The 26,396-nt window shown below is 36.1% G+C and overlaps 1 protein-coding gene across 3 annotated transcripts; it reads right to left on the reverse strand.

Moving 5' to 3' along the window:
• LOC113112653 (potassium voltage-gated channel subfamily KQT member 5-like) lies at positions 1-26,055 on the reverse strand. Of its 3 annotated transcripts, none has more exons than XM_026278403.1 (14): positions 25,971-26,055; positions 24,175-24,301; positions 22,000-22,175; positions 21,208-21,333; positions 19,687-19,797; positions 18,573-18,668; positions 15,165-15,259; positions 9,887-10,107; positions 8,955-9,063; positions 6,971-7,102; positions 6,583-6,693; positions 4,970-5,077; positions 3,937-4,066; positions 1-3,350 (listed from the first exon to the last, which is right to left on the reverse strand). In XM_026278403.1, the coding sequence occupies exons 1-14, from the start codon at positions 26,001-26,003 to the stop codon at positions 2,295-2,297; spliced, it is 2,631 nt and encodes an 876-aa protein (XP_026134188.1). In that variant the 5' UTR covers positions 26,004-26,055; the 3' UTR covers positions 1-2,294. The 3 variants fall into 3 exon arrangements, with proteins under 3 accessions (XP_026134188.1, XP_026134189.1, XP_026134190.1); XM_026278404.1 differs by lacking the exon at positions 4,970-5,077 and adding an exon at positions 13,775-13,801; XM_026278405.1 differs by lacking the exons at positions 4,970-5,077; positions 6,583-6,693 and adding an exon at positions 13,775-13,801.
• Between the last annotated feature and the right edge of the window lie 341 nt (positions 26,056-26,396).

The following is a 26,396-nucleotide window of genomic DNA, read 5'->3' on the forward strand; positions in this document are numbered from 1 at the left end:
AGTTTCAAGTATTTTGTTTATTTAAGTACATGTATCATGACGATCCTAAATTTTCATTTTAGATTTTTCAATCTCAGAGCATCAACTCTGTTATGTGCACAATGATGAAATAAATTATTCTGAATGACAGAGAACACTAACATTATCAAGCATGTATATTAAGGCCAGTTTCTGTGTAATAAATTATTTGATCTAGTGGTAAAACAAAGAAATGCTGCTTTAACTGACAGATGTTTTAAGTTCACAGCCAAACAGAGAATGTGCAATTATTGAAATATAAACATAGTAATTTCAATAAGAGTTCAAGGTACTGTGAATACAGAAGTTGTATAAATGTTTAATAAAATGCAAAAAGGCACCTTAAAAATTGAATTACAAATTAAAACTTTCAGTAAAGCAGTAACAATAATAATATAAATCATAAAGTGTTAAGAAGACTAACTAATATTTTTGTACAACCTTTTCTCAGCATTTCAAGCATCATTTAGTTCCACAGCTGTTGACATGTTCTCAGTTCAGTTCTCAGGTGCCTATATTATTTACCTCGACTCTTAAGCAAAATAAGCATCACAACTATCTCTGTATTATAAATCTTATTTAAAGCATATTAATTCGTGTTAAAACAATTCATCACATTTGCAGGTTTCCTCTACACATCTGAACAGTTGTGCTTCCAATTGTACAGTGGCAAAAACATCTTCAATATACAGCTTTAAAAAAAAAAAAAAAAAAAAAAAAAAAAAAAGTAACACCGCTAATCATGGTTAGTCCACGTACACAAAATGATACACGTTACATTCGAAGTTATACAAACAAGCATTTTAGCTAAAGCACTTATTGTACCATTCATGGAATTAAAAATGTAGAACTGAAGTTACAAAGCTGAGGTTTAGGTGTAAGACACCTGCTTGCTACACATGTAAAAATAAAAATCAGAAAATACAGAAATTAGATATTGCCGCAATTACAATAAAACAAATTTGTGAGAACTTTCTACTTGACAAAGATAATTTCTGATTATATGATGCAGGTTACAAAGCAATCGATATACATGTTAAATTTAATTACAATCATTAGTTATAATATTGCAAGTGTGACTTATTGTCATGATGACAATTATATATTATCTTCGTCATTTATTTATTTCATGTTAGCAGCCAAATATCGACATGAGGACTCGGAATTAGAAAAATCTGAAATCAGGGCTTTTCAAAAAAGCCTGATTGTCACAAATACCTCTTCACATTACATTACACCTAAACACACTATGCCATCCCTTTAGTAACAGTATTCAGCTTTCTTCAAATGCTAAGATTCTCAGGTTTTAAAGGACATAGTCAAATTAAGAAAGTATATTTCTGTGTAGGCTACAGCATCAAGATGCATTTGTTTCTGAGTTTCTTTCCGGGGTTGCTTGCAAACCCTGCTTGATTGGCTGAGGTTTGCATAGTATCACAGATTAATGTGGTTTTGGACCAAGACCATCTGGTTTTCTGCTATTACCCCCACAATTTCTTAACACATGCACATAAGTGGACCACCAAACATTCAGAGGGAAGTGAGAAATTAATTCTTAAACTGAGTGAGGGCTTATCACTACAGGTGCAAACACACTTTCAATTCTATTTGCTGTTGCATTTTAAACATGCCTACCCCATGCAAGACTGAAAGAAGTGCTCATTCAGTACCATAACCCTTCATTATTTTAAAGATATATTATGGGTTCAATACAAGTTCTGCTCAACCAACAGCATTTGTGGAATAATATTGATTAACACATACACACAGAAAAAAAAAAAATAATAATAATAATTTCAACTCATCCCTCATTTTCTATTTTTTAAATTCAAATACAGTATATGGGTTAGGGTAATGGACTCACAATGAAAATAAATGGGGACAGTTTCTGGACTTTCTGAAAGCAAAAACTTAATCTTATAAAATTATAATCTTCCTTCATATGGTTACATTCTTTCACACACTTTTCAGTCATTTATGATGAATGTTGAAGTAATCAGTATTATGTCACAAATCTGTTGATTGAGTTTAACTTACACTGATCCTAGAACATTTTTGTAAAGATTTCTTCCCCCAACAGTTTCTTGTTAATTTAAATGACCTTTTCTGACAAATTGTCCATGCATTGATATGTAAGAATGAATATAAATGTACTGCATGAACATCATGTTTTTTTTCTGGTGAAAATTAGAAAACATAATTTCTTTTGGAAAAGAAGCATATGAGGGACATGAAGTTGTGTCCAGTCTCCACAGTGAGGTTCCTGTGCCCGGGGGTTATTCGAGGCATACGTGAGGCAAGTTATGGGATTCAAGAACATCTATTGGTCCAGCCTGGCTGGGAGACGGCCCACTGGCTCCTGTCCGTAGCAGCTCAGAAGAGAACGTTGTATCGTTGCTTTGTTGGTGAAGGTGGTAACAGTCACCCTCCGTGGTGTCCAAATCTTTGTCATTGATGAACAGCTCCGTATCGCCCCAGTTGGCCAGTGGCTCGTGGTCGCTGGACTCATTGTTGCTGCTGCCGCTGCTCCGAGTGGACAGGCTGGGATGGCAGTCTGCAGCAGTTGGTAGCATGAGGTTCTGAGCGGAAAGAGACTTACCGAGCCCACGCTCGACCTGAAGCGAGGCAGCTGTTGTGGAAGACATGAGCATCAGAGGATCAATGTCAAGACTCAAGTGTCTTCTCCATGACCCATCTTCCTTGGGATTACGTTCGGGCTTGTCCCGTAGCTGTACCATGCTTTGAATACTCTCGGCTTCCTTGTCTGACTCAGCCTCGGTTTGGGTGCTCAACAGACAACTGCTCGGACACTCGGCCCTGCTCTCCAGCAGTGTCTCTGGGATAAGACTTTGAAGCGTTGGCACCATAGGCGGGAGCTGAAGGGTCGATGAGGCTGAATGGACTGTTGGGACCGGCCTGGTCAGCTCACTGAACCGCTGGTGACTTCTGGAAAGGTTGTTGGGGGTGAGAATGGGAGGTGGGGACGCTGGGTAGAAACTGTCTGGGCTGGAGGGTTGGTTATTAAGGAGAGGAGAAGGTGAAAAGGAGGAGGCGGAATGTGGGTAACCAGTACCCAAGCTGAGTTCACTGGGGGCCAGAGCAAGATGAAGACCACGGTGCAGGTTACTGCTGCCGGAACGAGACATGCCACTGCCAGTAAGCTGGGAGGAGGATGACAAATCCTTGCTATGGATGGAGCTTTGGTAGTCGGAGGTTTGATCCAGCTCGAACAAGGGCAAAGCAGACAGACCAAGCATCGAAGAGGAGCCTTTCTGCAACACTTGCCGGTAAATATCCAGCAATGAGTCCAGCTTTGACTCAATGGACTGTACCTGTATTATATAAGAAATTAAAACATCATATTGGATTTTTTTATGCTTAATTATTGTAAAAATGTGGTTAGTCTACACTACTGTCAAAAAGTTTGGGGTTGTTTTTTTTGTTTGTTTTTGAAAGAAGTCTCTTATACTCACCAATGATGCATTTATTTGATTATAAGTACAGTAAAAACAATAAATTGTTTAATAAATGAACTATATATTTTAAAATGTTATTCATTCATGATGCAAAAAGCTGAATTTTCAGCAGCCATTACTCCAGCCTTTAGCATCACAATATCCAATCCCTCCGAAATCATTCTAATATGCTGATTTGGTGTTCGTGAAACATTTTCTATTTTTTTCAATTCTGAAAACAGAAGTGCTGCTTAATAATTTTGTGGAAACTGAAACATTTTTCTTTGATGATTAAAAAGTAAACAGCATACAACTTCTTTTAGAATTTATAAATAAACTGTCACTTTCATTTTAATGCATCCTTGCTGAAATTTATATTAAAAAAAATAATAATCATACTGATCCCAAAACTTTAACTGTAGTATGTTTCCTTAGACCACCAAGTTCATACAGTATAGCTTACTTGTCTCTCTACTTTACAGACACGGCCAAGCATGCTCATGTCATGCTCCAAGGACTCTCCTTCGGGGAGGATTTTCTCCCTGCCTTTCCTGTCTACTGAAATCTGGCCCTTTCCCAGTATCTGATCCACTCTATAAGGAAGAAGGAGAAGAAACTGTTTCTGAGCATACAGTACATCAGGATGCACAGCTTTACACCGTTGTTCCTCAAGCTCGAGCAAGGCACAGCACAGCAGGATAAGACTGGACTTTGGTTAGTGAAGAAGAAATGAAGTTAGTGCATCACCATCATCTACATTTCTATGTTACAGAGTAAGAAAGCGGTGCTGATTTACTGTATTTCTGTAAATGTTATGAGTACATTCAGTGCAACTGAGAGTTCTATTTTTTACATTCTAAATGTTACTTTCTCTTTGTACGATTTTTTTGCATAATGTAGTAATGTACATTTTGAGGTAGATGTAGCATATGAAACCAACATCAATCAGCTGAACCAATCAGAATGTGCACTACACAATTAATAAATCACTATTTATTAAGCACCTTGGAGTCCAATGATGAAGATAACAATTAAGTGGATCTCAGTTTTAAAATAATCAGTTGCTCTCAACTGGGCCTCAGCAAACAAAAGCATTAAAATGAGCTAAAATTATTAAAAGTCAAGACATTATTAATTATACTGCAGCCCATCAACAACATTTGTTGAAGAAGAAGAATAGCCTATAGTCCCACGGTCTTGAAAACATGTGTGAGTAAAAATATTTACAAAATCCTTATCTAGTAAAGTATCGGGCCTTGGAGTCAAAACAGTTGAGAACCACTCCCATTTAGTTTCATTGCAGATACTGATTTTGTATTCAGTTTATTGGGTGAGTGGATGTGTAGGTAGTTTCAGTTCTGGTAGTGTATGGCAATTAAACCCTATGAATAGTTTTATTCAAATACATCATCACCATTGGACCCCATTCACAGTATGAAGTGATTAAGGTAAGTACGGCCCCATGACTATTCCCCAGCCTGCTACAGGCCTCTGACCCAGTGTGCTTCTTCTTGCTTTGGCTGTAATACATGTGTAGAGAGGGAGAGGAAAGGTTCCTGGCTTTGGTGCTGAGTGTCCGATGTGGACCCACAGCTGTTGCGAGTCTAGATGAGAAAACATACGGGAGTCAAGTACATTTTTAAGGTTCTGCCATCAAGGGAGGAAAGAGAAGGTTGAAAAGAAGGTATTTATGGCACCATGACAAGATACTACTACTACATGCAATGTACTAAACATGTTAATGATCAAACTAAAGGTTTCAGTAGTCTAATTTAAATTCTTAACAGTTGCTTCAAAGTTAGTGTTTCAAAGTCAGTCACTGAGGTACCTGATTTTTAAGTAAATGTAACTATAAGATGATTGTTTAAATCAGAGCTAGCGTACAACTATTGATTGCACACCTACTGGTTCACAATGTTAAAGAATAACAGTATTTGAATATGCTAATTTTTTGATTCCATGCTAAAATCAAGCGCATAGACCCAAATAATAGGGAAAGCCTAGAGGGATTAATCTAAAAGTTAGTACTATACACAGGCACATTCAGTCTACCACCATGCACTGCTGGTTTAGCACCGGCCAACCTTGTTAAACAGGAAGAAAGTTTTATAGAAATGAAAATCTGAGAGATCAAGGATTTACTGAACAGAGCCAACAGCTTGAGGCTTTAGGTCACTGACACATCACAAACATGTCCAGTCTTGACTGCAAAAATATGTTTCGTAAAAATTAAAATTAACACTAAATAAATAATACAATTAATAATAATCTACACTACTGTACAAAGTTTGGGGTGGGTAAGATATTTTTTTATGTTTTTAAAAGATATATTTAATGCTTACTCAGGCTACATTTACTTGATCATAAAAATACCATAAAACCTTAATGCTGTAAAATATTATTACAATTTAAAATAACTAACTTGTATTTGAATATATTTTAAAATATAACTTATTCCTGTAATGCCAAAGCAGATTATTATTTTTAGTCTTTAGTGTCAAATGATGCTTAAAAAATTATTAACTCAAGAAACATTTATTATTACTGTGCTGCCTAATATTTTTGTGTAATTCTGTTTGGAATATAAATATTATGTAACACTACTCCTTGCTGAATAAAAGTTATCTATTTATTTATTTATTGTTGTTGAGAATCTAACTGATGCCAAACTTTTGAACAATAGTTTCTTATACAGTATTTTTGTCTTGTTTTGAATTAAACACATCTAAAACCATCCTTAGATTAGGCTGCATAATTACTTCAGATAATATATCTTGAATTATGAATATTATTTTTTATTTCTGTCTCACAGACAAAATGTTTTAGAAGCATAAGCTAACAGAATTTATTAAAGTTTATGTTCCAACAAGCAACTATCATATATTAAAAATAAACATATATATTCTCTGAAAACAAGGTTTAGTATCTTAAACAATTGATCTTAATTTTCTTTTTTTTTTCTTTTTTGCGCAGTCTTTATTTGAAGTATTAAACTGAACTGCTGTAATGTTGGTGTCCAGAGGGAAATAGACACACAGCCTCAGCAATTGACTCATTTGTTCCAGAGTTAAAGGGTGTTTCTGGGGTGGGGGATTGTGGGTCAGCTGACCCTGGGGCAGAGTGTTTCCTCTTGGTCTGGCTGTAATATAAGTGCAGGGAAGGAGAAGAAAAGGTCTTGGTTTTGCTGCTCAGGGTCTGTGGACCCACAATGGTGTCCAACCTGAATGGGAGAGTGCACACAGGGAGATAAGAGAGACATTGACATGTAGATGTAGAAAGTGTGCAAAAGAAAACAAAGTTGTTTAATTTTTTTCTGCACAGCTTTCTGTGAATATGTTTTTGCACTAACTGCATTTGTTAATGTGTATTGTGTGGACAACTTATGCAGAATCAAAAAATGTAAAACTATAAACTGAGAAAGTATTAATTAATTTACAGTGTAACTCTCAGTCACATTTTCAATTTTTCACCACACAGCCAGGGCTGGTTAATCTCACCTAGTCTGGAGACTCTTGATACGGCATAACATATCCAGGTGGCCAGCAGAGTATTGCTCAATCACATCTTTCACATCATATGGTCGCAGAGTCTCCTTAAACTTCTTCTTGGCCACGTGGAATTTCATTATCCTGTAAACAGTGAAACAAGGAACAAAACTCAACTAACGTTTGTTCAGAAAAGATGTACCACCATACTGACACCAATGTAGGGATATGTAGTAAGGGTAAGGGAAAATAGTACTAGTAGTATATAGTGCTAGTGATATTTTGTTTTTTACTTATTTCCAATTTAACCATATTTAATACATGTATAAGAAGCAAAAAAAAAAAGAGTAATATGATTTTTTTTTATTAGGTTTATATGTCTTTTTTTATTTATTATTTCTTTCATGATTTTAATTGTTTCAATCATAAACTCAGCTTTATGCTTGATACAAGAACATAAAAATTCCCCATGAGGAAAGCAAAATTAAATTTGAAAATAAAATAATTCTAGTTACATTTGAAGATACTGTACATCTGTAAACATTGTATTGTGTATATATGAAATCAATTCAACAAAGCAACCGTCTTTGGAACTCACAAATAAGTTCCAAATAGGAATTCGTGGCCTAGTGGTTAGAGAGTTTGAATCCTAACCCTAGGGTTGTGGATTCGAGTCTCGGGCCGACAACAATACCACGACTTCAATGGCCTTGAGCAAGGCACCGAACCCCTAGTTGCTCCCTGGGTGCTAAAGCATAAATGGCTGCCCACTGTTCCAGGTGTGCGTTCACGGTGTGTGTGTATTCACTATTCTGTGTGTGTGTGCACTTTGGATGGGTTAAATGCAGAGCATGAATTTTGAGTATGGGTCACTTCGCTTCACTTCAAATAAACAATACAAGTTGTGGAAACTAGCTTATAACCACTAGAGGGCAGAAATGAATCACAAATACCATAACAGTTTATAACCCAGAGGAAACATTATGATCAGATATACCACTGCTTTAAAAACACAGTTTAGAATAATATTACTCAAGTAAGGCTCATGTTCTAGTAAGGATATGTGTTGTAGATGACATTAGCTGTGAAAACACAGGTATTACCACAGGCACACTGAAACCTAAACCTAAGCATGACATTATTCAGAGTGAAGGTGAAACTGAAAATATTGACACAGAGGAGAATAGATTTCAGTGATCTGACACCCTGGGAAAGAGGAGTGGGGAAAATATCAGCCCTCCTGCAGGGAGAGTCTAATAAGCCCCTTTCACACTGCACGTCGGACCCGCAATATTTCCGGAACATTGCCAGGTCGCCTTCTGTGTGAAAGCAACCACGTCCCGGAATTGATTACCGAATTGAACCCGGGTCGGGGACCTAGTAACATTGGGGGGTTCGACCCGGGACGAGCGCTGTGTGAACAAAAGCCAGATCTAATTCCGTATCTAAGTGATGACGCGCGTTATAGCGCGACTCTTTTACCGGCTGTTTTGAAGGAAGATCAACATTCGCGACGAAAACATATGTGCAAACTGTAATGAAGCAGAGATCAGTTAGTTCCTCACTTTCCGCGCTGACGCCTAGACCGTTTGCTTGCTTCAGTGAAAGTATAAAGTGCCTAGCGTTGTCGACTCGTACATTACACGTCACGCGCTGATGTCACGTGTCGTTATGGGATCTTCAAGGGTTGTGTGTGAAAGCACGCACATATACCAGGTCATCACTGGCAGTGTGAAAGTGCCAAATCTAGCGACCAGGGACCAATTGCAGGAACACTCCCTGTATTTGCCGGAATGGCAGTGTGAAAGGGGTTATAGTGAAAAAAGTCACCTGAGGCAACATCAGTGGTCTCTCCCAGCAGGAGAGAGACAGCAGTGATGATCTAACCCTAATGTCTCAATCAACAGGGCAGTAAGGTTTCAACCCTGCAACTACAGTGTGAATTCTTCAAACTTCCATTAGGGGAGAGCAAGGCTCTCTGGGAAGTCACACTCACCTGATGGCCCTGATAACTGCTTTTAGTGGGGCAGAGAGATCTTCCACAGTCACATCACAATGGCAACCCTTCTCATCAAAAGCATCATCCGGTCCAAGATTTGTGTCAGCTGTGAGACAAAGGGAGAGAGTCTGAATCATAGCAAGCAAAACATTTTTTACATTGGCTTCTCAAAAAGGCTGAAAACAAAACTAGGCTGAAAAGTAGAGAGAGCCCAGGGCAGATCAATACAGCTATGAATCAAAAGAGCATTCAAAGCCAATCATACCCTTGATCCCCATCACACTGACCTCAGGCCAGCTTTACAGCATCAATACTGAAAGGAAATACTGCTGTACTGAAAGGCAACAAAATGACCCCAAAAATAAAACAAATAAATATGATAAAAAAAAGTTAATATTTAAAAAAAATAAGAAAATAAAATACATCAACATTTTGAGTTTCGGTTTTGAAAGTTTTGCTAAAGATTTACTAAACTATGGGTTTCATTTTCCTATGGGGTCCCATGGTTTTGTCAATTTTCTGTGACTCATGTACAGGAATCTGTCAATACTGTAAATCCTCCAATAAACAATGTCTCTATCTCCACTTTATGCTCTTCGTTCCTGAGGGGAATTCTGGTGATGAAAGCATGAGCCAAGGTCAACAAGTGCAAACAGAGTGTCCCATGGGAGGCCATGTTCTCTCACTGCAGCCCAATAGCTTTTGTAAATTCTGCCTTCAGGGACAAGTCCGAAAAAACAGTACGGTATATACGATAGCAAATATGACCAAAAATTTTTTTTAAGATTAAGTAATTATTTGTAAAAGTAAATAAAACCACAGGTCTGGTTCTAACTAATGAGAATCACAGATCGTAAAACTGCTTCTATCATTACAGTAGAAGTGGAACAAAAGTATACAAAAAAAAAAAAAGAAAAAAAGTTGTTCACCTTCAGCTGTTGTGCGCGATTGGCTCTTGAGCCTCAGGGATGGCCGGAAGCGTGTGCGGTCATTGAAGCTCCAGCTCTTCTGGACCTTGGCAGGGCTGCTGCCCTCCACCCCCACCTCTGTGGCAGGAGAGCGTCGGTCATTCACAGACATCTGCCTGCTCTTTACACTCTGACCACGAGGACTGGCCATGCGCACACGTTCCCGAAAACTTAACTTTTGGCTGCAAGTTAAGGAAAGAAGAGGGATGGAAGAGGATGGGAGGTGGGAAGGGACAAATAGACAAATAATTAAATATGGTATGGAGATAAATATGTATTTAACTAAAGTTTGGTTTAATCAAAACAGTTGTGATGGCTTATTTTGGATTTGCAAGTTTCCTTTCTTCAGTCTGTACTAAATTCCTTCAGTAAAACAATTTATATATATATATATATATATATATATATATATATATATATATATATTTTTTTTTTTTTTTATTCATGATTTCGAAAAACAATTTACTTGGAAGTTCTTTGGTCAAAGCCCCAAAACAGTCCTATACTTTTCTCAAAAGTTGCATCAAAAGACCCTCATGCAACACAAACCTCATCCCAAGGTTTCCACCAAATCAGCAAGCAACATTTTGAAGCATGACTCTCTAACCACCCTACTTCTGTTGCTACCTTCAGCGTGGAGCAGCCTGACAACATTTCCATGTATCTTTTTAGCCCTGATGCAGAGGCCCAGAATATATCAAATAAACAGCATAATGAGCCAAACGGTTCTATGCAAATTCCTTCAAAGATGTAAATTCCATAAGCTAGGGTTCTACATTCATGCTGAATATATACATAGTCCGCTGTACTTTGAGCTCATGCTTGGTAGTCTGTATATGAAAGAGATGTAGTGTAAAAGGAGAGTGAAGACATAATGCTATAAAGGTGACTTACAAGAATATAGAGCCAAAATTCATGCACATGCAACATACTGGTTAAGACTTATGTGTTAAAGCCAACGGAGACAAATACAGTACAGTCATAGACATCCTTCACAACTGAACTGAACCTTTAAAGTCACGATCAGATTATTCCTGCAGGTATTACAATATAGGATAACTGGTGGTTTGATGTTTAGAAACTTTGCATTATTTTGTTATTATCACAAATTAGACATCGTATTGGTAATAACATTGTGGAGTAATTGCTGCATGTCAGATGGGGTATTGGATAGATCAGTCAGTGGCAGTTATATCTTTCAGGCATCAGGCATTAGGACCCTCATATCAGACCTTCTGTAGGGTCTGTAAGGTTATCTGAGGTGGACATCATCATCCATGCATACGGTTAGTCAGCATTCACATTGGTCATATTGCTTGAGCAGTGGGGGATGCTGGGTACCTATATTTCCGTGTGGTATACCTCCTGAAGAGCCTCTGTCTATAACTATGACCCTTACTAAAGAAATGAGGAAGACAGATGGCAGATGAGTTAGTTAGACTGTGAGCAGAAACAACCTCCTTACGTGTAAGAATTATTTGCATGGAATAACATTGAAATAGAGACTATGCTTGGGGGTAAAAATGGAGCAAAATGCAAAATAAATTGTCATGTTTTTCCAACCAAACATGGTAATATACAGTTTAATTAGCATTACACCAAGCACATCCACACTAGAAGTATATTCAAATAAACAGTGTACAAAACTTGTCTGACAAAAAATAAACTTTCTTGGATTTGCTAGTTAGTTATAAATTATTTTCTGCAAATATTACTTTGCACTCTCTAACCATTACTAAATGAATTATGCGGATTGTGGATTATACTTATGTGCATCCATTTATAAGGCAAAAAGTATTCACAGCTTAGCTGTTTACTGTAATGCTTTTGCAATTTGAAGGTGAAATTTCCATCACATTATATGGCACATTTGCCACACATTGAGGGGCTTTTCCAACTGTAAATTACTTCATTTAATTCTGAGTTCTGGTGCTCTGCTTTTCACATATTTAATACGAACCATGCAAAAATCCAATTCCAGCACTAATTAAAAGCGTGAGGATTCAAATGAGAACAAAGCTTTGGGTGCAACCATTATTTACAAGGACTTAGCAGTAAGCTCCACCCCTGCTGAAATCACATGGAAGTTAAAACACATAATGTTACCAGCCCGACAGCACTACACTATGGCCTTGCAGATGTGACAGTCTTTAATGAGTCTAAACATACAGTAGTCCAGTACTGTGTACAAACATGCAGAGGCCTAAATATCAACAGCCAAGTCTGGAACCAGTCACTATCTTACTTCTATTACTTTCTGGATCTACTGATGAAAGGTATTTAGAAGAGGGTGGGGGTTGTTATCACGGAAAAAGATGAAGTACAAAAATGTATTAAAAAAAACGTATGTACTTACGCTGTGATCTTTGCTTTTTTCCTGTCTGTTATAATAATTAACGTCAAAATGGAAAAAGTGCATCAAGTTTCTATCCATATAGTTAGACAGAGAAAAGTGGGCCAAAGTACTGCTCTACAATATTACAGAAGGAGCTCTGCAAGTTCAAACACACACACACACACACACACACACACACACACACACACACACACACACACACACACACACACACACACACACACACACACGCACACACACACACACACACACACACACTTTGGTACAGATGAACACTTGTTCTTAGCAAGTTATCAAAGTGAAGCTGCTCCACAGCTAAACAACTATTCTATGACTTTACTAAATTGCTCTCTGGAATATTTAATTGTAGCTAAACAACTTTGGCCAATGCAGTGGTAAAACTAAACCACTAAATTGTATATTTGTCTATTGTCCAAAACAAATTACTGGTGCTACTTTCATGTCTCAGCATCTCTCTGTGCTTTCTCTCTAGAACAGCTAGTATATTTATATAAATTTACATTTATATATTAATATACATTAATGTATATAAATATATATTTCAATATGTTGGTCAAATATAATTGTATAATTTTATATTATATTAATAATATAATTAACGATAATAATATCCGGATAAAATCACAATACTATTCAAAAGATTTCTTGATGTAAAGACTTATGATGGCTGCATTAATTTGATAAAAGTACAGAAAAAAAAACAGGAATACTGTAAATTATTATTACATTAATACTAATAATAAAAAAACTATTTATGTGAATTTTCAGCAGCCATTACTTCAGTCTTGATTGTCACATGATCTTTCAGAAATAATTATAATATGCTTATTCATATTATATATTTAAATTATTGAAAATAGTTGTGCTGCTTTTTTTTTTTTTTGTGAAACTATTTTTTTTCAGGATTCTTTGATTAAGAGAAAGTTTAAAAGAACCCCCTTTATCTGAAATTTAAAAGAATGTATACATTTAAATGTCTTTAAATTTTAGTTGTACATTGTAATTTAATTTTCATTTAGCTTTTACAATTAATACATACTTGCTTAATAAAAATATCTTTAAAAATCTTACTGATTATAATGTACCAGTAATATAATAAAGCAAATAATTTCAAATCAATATTTCATATCCATGTATTTATCAATTTTGGGTAGCCTTGTTGTGAGAGACAGTATTATTATAACAGTTGGCTTCACACTGGGGTCCTGATCATCCTGTCTTGGTTTATTCTGTGATAATGAGCGGATGACTGTACATTCCATACATACTAGCTACTACTTCAAATAAATAAAAACAAAAAATGAATGGAAATGAATGATAAAGCAAGACATAAAACATGCCATGACTGAATGTACTTAGTTTTTTTTTTACTGAATGTCCTTTTTAATGATGCTATGAAAGCTAAAACACAATCGATTCTTAAATAAGTAAAACATTCGAGACAGGAGGATGTAGATACGAGAACAACAAACCTGCTCATGGATTCCCCCTGGTCTTTCCTTCAGGTGTTAGTTAAAAACATAGAAAGAAAAGAGGTAGGATATTAACACTTCACAGGAATGACAGAAACTAATAAGGAGGCTACAGAAGAGACACAGATGCCTCTGAAATATACTAAGTGTTTCATTTTAGGAATAAAACACCAATACATTTCACTGTGTCACAAAAAAATAGTTTAAATGTTATGTTATATATATATACACAGATATACAAACACACATTAAGAATAGGAAGAAATGGAGAGTCTTTTTAAAGACAGTATAAACAGGCAGCAAGCAAGCAGGCATGCAAGCAATGAGCAATGCACAGTCTGAATTGTTATCAAGGGCTGCTCTGTGTCTAATATAGCAGTACACTCATTTGTCAGAGTATTGTCATGTGTCTGTCTTCAGGTGTCTGTCCACAAACTGTCCTGGCTTCTGTTCAGTTTGATTTATCTATTATGTGGCGACGTAGGGGAAAATTCAGATAGCCACAACATAAAGAGGAGGAAGCAGGTGTGAGTCTGTGGCTCTCATCTTTTTTTATCTTACAAAGCTATAGAGCCAATCAAATTACACTCACATAATCTTTACATCTAATAAAATGCATTTCATGCTAATTAGCCAGGCCCTCCACTACAGTTTCCTATTATTTGTCCTCATTAAGAGATGTTTCATTAGTCACCAACAAGTTCCATAACCTAAAGGATGTTATATTCTTAGGAATAAACAATGTGATTTGAGTGTGAACACTTTAGTTTATATTAATAATGATCTCTTTTTTATAAATGATTTATTTTTTTATAAATGAAAATCTTAGCATACTGAATAGTTAGATTGTATCAATGACATATTTTTTTATATCCTATTATATTATATTTTTTTGTTAATTTCAGCAATCAATGAAAGACGTATAAAAAGTCAGAAATGTGAACTTATGATGAAAGAGTCACAATTCTGAAAAAAAAAAAAAAAAAAAAAGTCTGAAGTGTAAAATAAAAGCTTAAAATTGCAGCTATAAACTTGTATTTGTGAGAAATAAAATCTGAATCATGTGTTTATAAACAAAAGTCTGTCAGAATTGTCAGATATAATCTAGGAACTGTAATAACTGTTACTGTAAGAACTGAAGTAAGAATTGTGAGATAATTGTATTATTTTTATTTAGTCAAGAAATGGCCATATGCTTTTTCTCAATGACCTAATTAGGATTTAAATAATCATGGATGTCTAACAAAGCTATGGTAGGGCACAGAGCAGAGGATTATGCTTAGAAAGAGGGACAGATTAAAGGGAAAACAGTATATTTGCTGAAGGAGAAAATGAGAGCTACAGAAGCACTGACACCAAATACCACACCGGCTGCCAGAGTTGTACCTACTTTGTAGGGCTGCAGGTATGCAACGCCTTCAAATGAGGCTTCCAGGTAGCAATGGAAACCGAGTTTTCATCAGCCGCATAGCTACGCCACACACACTACGTGCAGAGGGAACAGGGAGGGAAATGAGAAGAGTAGAACATAAAAAGAGAAATACACAAGGCCAGGAAAAAAGCAGGGATTGAAAAAAAAGGAGAACAACAAAAGAAAAAAAAAAGATTAGTAACAACCGGTTCATGTAAGCGCTCTTCCATCAGTTCACTGCATTGATACATGCCTTTGAGCAGGAAGAACACTTTTATAAAACAGCCATGTGGCGCTCAGGTATGTTCTGGAGAGGTCTGTGGAGTAGAGACGCCACGCAGCCTGACGCAGGAGACAGACACACACACACACACACACACACAGGGACATGGGTGGAGAAAGATTTAGCATGGTGAGGGAACAGCCGGTGAATCACTGATTGGGCTCAAGACATTTCTTCAAACCGCTGCTTCCAATTTGTTTAAAATGTTTTGAGCAAAAATGTGCATGGAAAGATTTGTATGTATTTTGAGGTCTAAAAGTCTGAGACTACTAGTTACAAAAAGAAAATAATATATTTTCTGCATAACAATGTGGGTAAAAAGTGAAATTAAAATGCTTTAATGACAGCAGCACTTGAGTTGCATGATCTTCACAAGATTGCAGGAAACCTAATGACGGTTTTCCAGCATGATGTGAGAATGATCCAAAGAGCACCTTGAGCTTCAATAGAAGCAAAAACATCTGAGCATCTCCCCAAAGAGTCACATGGTCGTGATGTCACTAATTTACTAAATATTTCTAATTCATACTGTGTCATAAAGTTGTTTTTGGGTTAATATTACAGCACACTTTGATTTCCAGATTTCGATGATGTCTTAGACTTTAAGATCCCACTGCACACAATTCAAGGTGACTTTAGTGTTTAAACTTATCCAAATCTGAGAGCGGATCAGTGTTGAATAAATGTCTTGACGTGGCACAGACAACAACAAAACAGCCAAAGGACTTAAAAGTGATGTGGTGAATGAAAAGAGAAAAGCTTAAGATGAATGCAAATAAATGCTCATAAATGTACATTTAACAAATTTTTAAAAAAACCAAGAGCAAAGTTTTGTTTGTGGTCTCATATGTTTTAATTTAAGGGTTGTGGCCATTTGGCACTAAAATACTACTCCTCAATATTTAATTCTAAACACCATTTATATTTTATATTATATAATTTATATTTATTACGAATATTTGACCACACAGGCGTTGTCGTAGTATAAAAAGCAAAGCCAACATGAAACTCTTCTCACATTTAACTTCTGATTTTATGATGTATGCATATGAGAACAGAATACTCTCCATTCATTGGGAGAGTAAACAATGTGCTGTGCATGCTAGACTGAAGCAAAACCTGAATATAAATTTACTAAAACAATACTTTTTTTATTATTATTATTATGCAAAATACTGAATGACCTAAGTGATGCCAGCAGAGATGGAAAGTGATTGCTAGGGGAAAATAAATAATTTAGATACAATATTACAAACAAAAGAAAAAAAAGTATAATGTACACTGATGAATCATTCAAAATTAGGTATATGCATTAAAAGAAAGTCAACAGGGTCAATTTCATTTCATGTTGACTTATACTGTGATATTGGATTTCAATAAGAAAGAAAGAAAAGACGTTGTGAGGACAAAAACATCAGAAGGATGAAAGACTGAAGATGGATCTCTTGAATTGTGTGACGCAGCAGTGAGGAGGGAGGGCATGTTTTCCATCATTCTGTACGAAAATGTCAGTAAAGACAAAAAAGAAAGAAAAAAGAAAAAGAAAACCAATCATAACATGCAGGAAAGAATCTGAACCCAGACATAGCCGAGAGTCATACTCCACAGATCAAGATTTAGATATATATTTCTGGGTTTTATGAAGTGGTTCAAAAAAATTATGAGAGATAATGCACCAATGCAGTCCCTGCAAAATTACGTCATAAACAACATAGCATGGTTAAAATACATAATTGCTGACAACCGTAATTAAAGCTGAACGGTTGCTGCCCACTGATAGGCCTTTGGAAAAAGAAAGGAAAAGCAGGGTTAAAGCCAGGCAGGAAGAGAGACAAAATAAACATAAGGACCAGCGAAAATATGAGATCTTCTCTGTCTGCAATATCAGAAAACAACCTGGAGAAAGAAAAAGGGTCATGGTGGTTAAAATAGTTGAGAAATTGCTTGTGGGTTTTCAACAGCAGCCAAAAGGAAGTAACTCATTTCTATAATATTACCGGACCTCAATGTTTTTTAGATGTGTTTTTGCGTGTGTGTGGACGTTTTCCTGGAGTAAATCTGTTTCTCCTGCTAGAGGAGAAGGATACACTGTCTATTAGGAAGAGCTATTGACCTCAGGGAGGCCCTTGCTCAGAATTCCTTCCGTGGAAACACATCATTAATATCTACAAGTGTTTCCTTTGGCTCAGACGGAAGATAATAGTCCTCATGTAATCAATGTCCGTGGTATTGTTCGTTTTCTCCTTTCATTTAAAAATTATCCAAAAACAATCTTTATTAATCAACTAATTAATGAATAATTTTTTAATCTAAATAATATCTGAAAATAACATTTAAACATTTAACATTTAAAAGGCAAAACTGTATCAAATACAATTATATTATTATTATTATTATTATTATTATTATTATTATTATTATTATTATTATTATTATATTATTATTATTATATTATTATATTAATTATTATTATTATTATTATTACTACTACTACTATACTGAAATATGTTTAGATGTTTTTTAGATTTATTTTTATTTTACAATTACAAACTGTTTAGTTAAAAAAATTGATAGATATTAATCTTTATCACAATTATGAACATTGTTATTCAGTTTAAATTATTTTAGTCTCAGTGAGATACTATTGTAGTTTTTGTTCACACTTTGAATAAGATTTTTTTTTCTGCTTTCATGTTAATTTTAGTTTTTGTAATTTGTATTAGTATTTGATATAGTATTTGATGATATATATATATATATATATATATATATATATATATATATATATATATATATATATTTATATATATATATATATATATATATATATATATATATATATATATATATATATATATATATATATATATATATATATATATATATATATATATATTATCAGAGTAATTATGGTGTAATTATGTAATTATGGTGAAATAAAGCTAAAAGCATGTAAAAAAAAATATATAATATATAATTTAATTTCAGTTCACATTTATTTTTTACCAACGTTTTTGTTAGTAAAACCAGCAATTACGGAACATGAAGAGATCTGAGCATTAAGCATGGATGCAGATCGAGTGTTTGAGACAGGGTGAGTTTACCTGTATAAGGCTGGCTGCTGGGTTTCTCCTCTTTTCAAAGTGCTTCTGTCTGTGCTGCTCTTGGACCTTCAGAGCAAAGCCAGAGCCAAGAATACCCTACACCCACATCCATCCACAGAAAGAACACAGACGCACCCTATTACTGTTCAATCCACTGATTTGGACTAAGAGAGACTGCAACTGTGCAGAGCATATTTGTGAGCAGAGAGTTACAGAACACTTGACAAGAATGAGTCAGACAGGACGCTGAGGGGCTTTATACTGTGTGTTCTCAAACACCTCATAAAAATCACAGTACAAACAGTCTGCCTGAACTAACTAAATGGTTTGTGATTTCAAGTTTCCTCCTAAAAGGCCACAAATCCCCCATCTCGCGTAAGTGAGATCACTTAAGAAGTCAGGATAAGAAGTGTTAACCTAATGCTTAAACTTAGATCTCAGAGCAATTCATTCATTTTTTTTTATCTGTCATAATTTACTCATTCTGAAGTCGTTCCAAACCTGTAAGAGTTTCTTTCTCCAGCTGAACCCAAAAAGGCAATCAATTAGACTCCCATTGACTTCCATAGTTTTTTTTCCATACAATTACAATTATGATAATCCTTTCTTCCCTACTGTGTCGTATATATCTAAGTGAAATGGTTTGTTGAATAAAAACCCTAGGCAGAACTTGATTTTTGTCCATCAAGATTTAATTGGATCATTGTTGTTTGCTAATTGCTGTGAGTGACAGATTGCTAACGGGGAGGGATTAATGTTTTTGATAAAAGATTATAATGACACAATAATAATAAAAATACATTTTACATGATGTGTATGGCTAAATCATTTATAATAAACACTGCAATATTGCATAAAGAAGGAGAATTTTGATTTCAGGGTGACTATAATTTTCTGCACACCAGGCCATGACTTCAGAAGACTTGATTACTGTAAAGATCACAGTAAGATGTTTCATCAGGTGTGGGACAACATGAGGCTGAGTTAATGCAGTCAGAATTTCCATGTTTGAGTATACTATAGATTTAACTTTATTATTTAAAACAATATTTATCCCATGTATAAAATGTCAGAATGTGAGTCAAGCAGTACATATCAGGTTGGAGCTACTCACAGCAGGCAAAGCAAAGAACGAGATGCCCAGCAAAGCAAACCCTGCAGACAGAAGCCGCCCGGTCCACGTCTGTGGAGTTTTATCTCCGTATCCAATGGTGGTGAGCGTGATCTGAGGAAAGATGTGAGAATATAAGTTTATATGTTTAAAAGACTGCGGTCGTATTGCTAAATACTTCCGATAGGCAGACAGCACTAAATTATGTGTACTAATGTACTTTAACACTCCATTTATCACCCATGTATGGAGGAGAAAAAGTAACCTCTGACTGCATCTACATGATGGCCAAACAAAGATCAAATCCTGACCAGGGAGCATTGGAAAATCAAAGGCCTCCAAAGATGCATTCAATTCTGTCCATTTATGCCTTGTTAAACACCCATAACCACCAATCTGCATTCTAAAGTTACACAGTTGCACAGTATTAGATCCATCTTTCAGCAAGATAAATACTTCGGTGACCAACATCTCGCACTCCTTTCCACAATCATGAGCGCCCTGGATTCTTGCAGGCAGGGGATACTTAAACAAAGGCCTGGCCAAAGCAAATTCAACACATCCAGTAAAAGTGAGTGATTTGTCAAATGCAAAGAGCACTGCGGCCTTTCACAGCACTTTGAAGCAAAGACTAGGAGTGTGGGAGCTCCCACACAAAACCAGACTCCCGTTCTCCTGTTTTCCTCCACAGAAGCCTGCCTGTCAGCTCCAGACACTGGCTTGGGCTCAACCCAGTGTAAATACTGTGTGGCAGCATAATATTGGCCCACCGCTAGTTTGTCTCTGCATCTGAGCTCTACAACAGAAGACCATACCCTTAACTGACCTCTTAACTCTGTTTGTGCTTGGTAGGAACAGGAAATTACATGCATTGATTTGTTAAGTCAGCTGGTGAAGAACCATGACCAGTTCTGTTTGTACCACAACAACTAAACCCTGTCAAGGCCTATGGTTGTAACTCACTTATTGATTAATGCATGAAATACAGCGTATTATTGAGCATCCTAAACCACAGATAGATTGTATACAGTTGTTAGAAAATGCTATAAAAAGGGGAGGGGTGTACATTTAAAGGGGACATCAGATTAATTTACTTAAATTAAAGTAGTGGTTTTTTTTTTTTTTTTTTTTTACATTTAGTTTTCTGGTATGTTTCTGATCTGTCAGCTCAGAAAAGCTGAAAAAGAAAACACACAGCCAGGTTATGCGCTGTCTGAGTCTGAAACGGTATAACTATTTGAATAAGACCACCTCTAACCCATATATTCAGGTGTCTTGTGTCAACACGCCTCACAGAAGAGAGGGGTGGTGTCATTTAAAGAGACATGCACAGAAACAGGTTGCTTGTTTTTGACAAGGTGAGGAATTTTAACCAAAGTATATCATGAAGACCCAAACAATTCCTGCCAACTTGGTAAATGGGCATCCGATGTCCCCTTTAAAGGGAAATCTGCACAGATACTGAAAGCAGTTGAGGAAGTGCGAAAGGATGACCTTTAAGAAAGGCAGTTAAGTTAGACTTACCGTACCCCACCAAAGAGCATCAGCGTAGGTGGCGAACTGTTTGTTAAATTCTTTCTCCACCAAGTAGACCAAGAATGAAGAAAAGATCAGCACCAAGAAGCCAATGTACCAAGCGGTCACAAGCTCCTGAAACAAACATAGCAAAAAAAAAAAGCGAACTTTCTTTTTTTTATCAAACCAAGAGTGAAAATTACAAAATTTTCTTTTTTCTTTTTATATTTTATGTAAAACTGCACATTGTTTATTGTAAAAATCTTTTGCAAATAAACTTATTTCAAATTATAGTCTTAAAAAATATATATGTTTTATAATTTTCAACACAATTTCATTTTTCTGGTTTGTGAGCTGTTCAGGTTGGGGGATCAGCTGGTTAACAAGCTACTGTATATCAGCTGAGAACCAGACTGAGAGACCAGCTAAACCAGACTAAACTACCAAAGACCCGCGAACCAAGCTGGTTTAAGATGTTTTTGTGTTTCTTTTTCAGTTTAATCAGGGATGTCAGGAAAACGCTTAAGCCTCAAAGGAGATAGAAATAAGTAACTCTGCTATTTTATAAACCACAATGATTCATTGCGGGGACCCCTAATCTCTCCACTAAATGGTGGGTAACTGAGGACTGAGGAAGCGTGTGGTTTGGCTGCAGCCCATGGATGGAGTTTCAGTCCAAGCGGTGCTGGAAAAAGAGGTTGATTGTGGTGTCACATGTCTACCTCGACACGAAAACTCACACGCAATGTCATGACCTGAGCTCATTCACTAATTTTTGCAGTTAAATAGGATTCAGTATACCTTGCTGTGAGCGTAGACTACAGATCCAAGCAGTTTCCAGGTGCCACCTCGCCTGTCCATACGCACCATGCGCAGGATCTGCAAAAAACGCAGACTGCGAAGTGCAGATGTGGCAAAAATATTGCCCTGACTACCAGCTGAAACCACTGCGATGGATGCAATGAGCACAATAATGTCTGAAACACAATCACAGGAGACAGGGATCATTTCTAGATGTTAACACCCGCCAGAGCAATAGAAATACTTTGATTGACTTAATAAAAATAATTATAGCAGTTAGTTATATAGATAATGGAATCAGTGACTCATAGTCCTCTTTATCTCACAATATCAATACTTTGTCATCACTCCAACAAGACCACCCAGCCATTTTTAAGAGCACCGGAGAACATACCTAAACTAAGTTTGCTGCTGTTCTTTAAGACAGGAACAGAGATATATAGAAAATAAAAAAATAAAATAGGCTTTACTTGTCTGTTATGTCTGTGTCCCTGAGATCAGAGACAGAGTAAGGAGCCAAGAGCGAGCAGAGAAGCCACTTTCTTACAGAACAGCATATCTAAATCCTTCGCTACACACAGAAAAACCTCTCCAGCTCCCAGCGTGTCTTAACCAGGAATAATATTGTTCTTCACTCAAATCACCTATGTCATATTTTCCTGCTGAATGTTACACTTGAGGTTTGAAATAAGAATGTTCTCGTGTCATACATGCTGAAAGTGGCCTCGTAAAAATCTGTTATTCCAAATTCAAATCTCACAACCTTTGAAGGTTGCCACAAGGTGCAAATGGGACATTGAAGAACGTGAGCAGATGGCATGGAGCAATGTGTATTGTAAAAAGCTATTTTTAAATAATATACATTTGAATGACAATCTTAATAAAACGTTTTATAACCAAACTATCAGCTCCAGGATTTAAATATTTTATAAATGGTTTTCATAATGACAGGACAACATCAACATGTCCTTGTTTAAAGCTACAGATCTCGTTCAGTGTAAAATATTTTTATATTGACCACAGTTCAAATATGTGGATATGTGGTCAGTAAGATATGTTAATATTGTCATTTAGCAAGGATGTGATAAATTGATTAAAAAAAAATGACATTTAGAATGTTACATGAATGTTCTGTAATGTCACATTTTAATGCTTTAAAATCATTTGTACATATTTTTCTGAAAGACTGGAGTAATGGATGCTGAAAATTCAGCTTTACCATAACAGGAAAACATGACATGAAATATATTAAAATATATTAAAATAGAAAACATTTGTTTTAAATTGTAATCATATAGCACAATATTGTTTTCATTGTGCTTTTAGTTAAATAAATACATCTTCGGCGAACATAAAAGCCTTCTTTCAAAAACATTTTTAAAAAATCCCCCCAATTTTTATTAGTTTTGCTGCACATGCATTCATACTTCACAAATTCTTTATTTATAATTTATTTATTTTAGATTTTCTAGATTTTTTTCTCAATTAATTAATTGTTTAAACATTTTTAATCACTTAAATCATTTAATAGTTGCTATGTTGCCATGCAAAAGTGCTACATGAAGTTGAAGATAAATATATTTGTTTTAGTTTACATGAAGATGAAATAATAGAGGATGTGGTCACAAAGTCAGTGTGCTTCATTAAGGGTATATGCACATAAAAATAATATGCAAAGACCTTTACACAGTTTCTAATGGGATGTGCTGAATAAATGTGTTGAGCAGGGTAGAGAAATTGTTTGCTTTTTCTTTCTGATTTATAATTCAGAGTTAGTCTCAGTGCTGATGGGATGCTGATGGAACTCGGCCTACTAATGAATGGAGATGAGGTTCAGTGCATGGCACACAACAGACTGATATATTCATAAATTACACTTATTCAACACTATACCACACCACATGCAAATATAATAAATATAAATAGCTCTGGTTAGATATTGCCTGTGATCCCTCATTGGTTACTTATTGTCTCCTTTTCTTCAAGAGAGAATTACAAGAGAACTCTCTCAGTCACTGTGTTTGTTTGAGTCAGTCATCGATTTTGGGCAGAGGTGCTATCATTAGCCCAACGAGCATCTGTCAACTTCCACACCAACACAGCAGATGCATCACCCTCTACAAACACACGTCCACGGGTGGACAGCACACTCACAGAACACACTTTTTATCTTACCAATGACACAGAATGGTTTTCTAGCGAAGCGCAGTCGTCCTTGCCATCCTCTGTAGCGACAGCAGCATCCGGCCGACCAGATGCGAATGATGTACTCCAGACCGAAAACAACAATCATCACAAACTCCTGCAAAAAAAATGAAACACAAACACTGTTCATGACATCAGACGCACCACTTCATTTATTTAATTCACACAATACAGAAATTAATTAAAGCTATCTCACAATAAATAAATACAAAAGATGCTTACAGTATATTATATTCTGTAGTTCTATTCTGAAGTTAGACATGGATACTTAGCACATATAAATACTGTACACACACCCTGGTTCACCACAGGAGGCTGCGATCATGTCTAGCTACTGTAAGAGAATTAACCTCTCAGTTAATCCATCATTGCCTTTTTATTGCACTGTTAGATAAACCACAGTAGAGTTCCCAGAGGACTTCACCTGATTACAACATCTGTCTGCATGAGTTTATAACACTGCTCCGCTCCCAGAGAAACACACACATTTACATTAAACTGCTCACTGACGCTAAGTGTGCTTACAATCAGGTCAGTCAAAACGTACAGGCTTTTGGATTACCTGCCACTGATTCTTAAGTAGATATAGATAATATATATATATATATAAAAAGTTTTCTATGACGTTTCTCAATAATCAGTTCTGTTCATACTTTACAACTCAAAGTTTTATTGATTCGTCATTCCTGAATGTTGCTAAAATGTATGTCTAAATATCAAGTCATCTTTGCAGCTGTTGATGGACTACACAACCATTTTACAGGTCGTATTTCAGGTTTGTCCCTTCTCTGAGGGGTAAAGGGCCTGGGATAACTGTGCCTTTTTAACTGGCCTATCCTGATCCACTGCGACAGCCAAGATGGGTTTCCCACGGCTTGACACAACACTGTTTGCTTATCCTGAGCACTATCTGATACTGTTAGCTGTGCAGGCCCTGCTTTCCCACCAGTGGGGTAGACGCCATCCTCTCCTGCTTTCAGGTTGTCTCATAGTCTCTGTATTGAACTTCTCTCAATACAGCCTCTTTAACTGAAACAGGAACACCTTGGCCCGCTCCACCAAGAGTCCGGTGGGACTGAGGTGCTAAATCACTAAAAGCCCCATGCTACTTTCGGTTGTCACCTGAGAGGATCCCATCAGCCAGTAAAACATCTCAATGAAAGGATGAATCCAGCTCAGCATAATACAACATGTATCAAATGGCCTAATCCATGTGATTGTCTTTTAACGTGAAGTACTCAACAAAGTTTTTGAAGGAATCTTGGAACACCAGAACAGAGAGCATCAGTGTCATTTGAGACCTTGTTTTGAGACCTAATATGAACAAGAAATCAAAATGTACCTCCACTGACCCTACGACCCTGGTCTTAAGGCCTATTCATACCGAGAATGATAACTATAACAATAACATTTCAACACTATTGTTTGTAGTGTGGACTTTTAAATAAAAATATTTTTTCTATTTGAATATTTTTAAGATGTGATTTATTCCTGGCATATCTGACTTTTCTGTATTAGTGCCACATGATCTTTCAGAAATAATATGCTGATTTGCTTAAGAAACATTTTAATCTTTGCTGAATAAAAGTACTAATTTCTTAAAGAAATAAAATAAAAAAATAATAATTTGTTTTAAAATAACCCCCAAAATTTGAACAGTAGTCTGCTGATATCCATAAGGCTTAAGATAAACACCATCTTAAGATAATTTCAGGTGTGTAGGTATTTTGGTCCTACAGTACATACAGTAGGCTTGTGTGTCTCACCAGTATGAGGAGACAGTGATTGGAGAGGTCCATATGAGCAGGGATGGTGGAGAACACAGAGAGAACCAGACAGCCAAACACCAAGGTGAACCTGCCAATAAACAAATAAGGAAAAACATTAGTTATAGAGTTGAAGGAAGTGTATTGTGTTCTGTGTGACTTCATCTGAGCAACTGCAAGATGAAGCTAAAGGTTTCTTTGTTCTGATATGAAAGCACCTTAACAAATCCAAGGGTGGACCTGTAAAAGAACATCACCGAATCTGCGAGCTTTCAGAGTGCCATCACAATCGAATAACGTGGTACTTTTCTACAACTCTTTAAGCAACTTAACAGGAAAAATAACAGCTCTTTAAGTACCTGAACGACACACTCACATAAGGAACTTCCCTAACAAATCATCACTTTCAGCCTCATTAATGCAGCA

Source organism: Carassius auratus, chromosome 13 (assembly GCF_003368295.1).
Source record: "Carassius auratus strain Wakin chromosome 13, ASM336829v1, whole genome shotgun sequence".
Classification (NCBI taxonomy): Eukaryota; Metazoa; Chordata; class Actinopteri; order Cypriniformes; family Cyprinidae; genus Carassius; species Carassius auratus.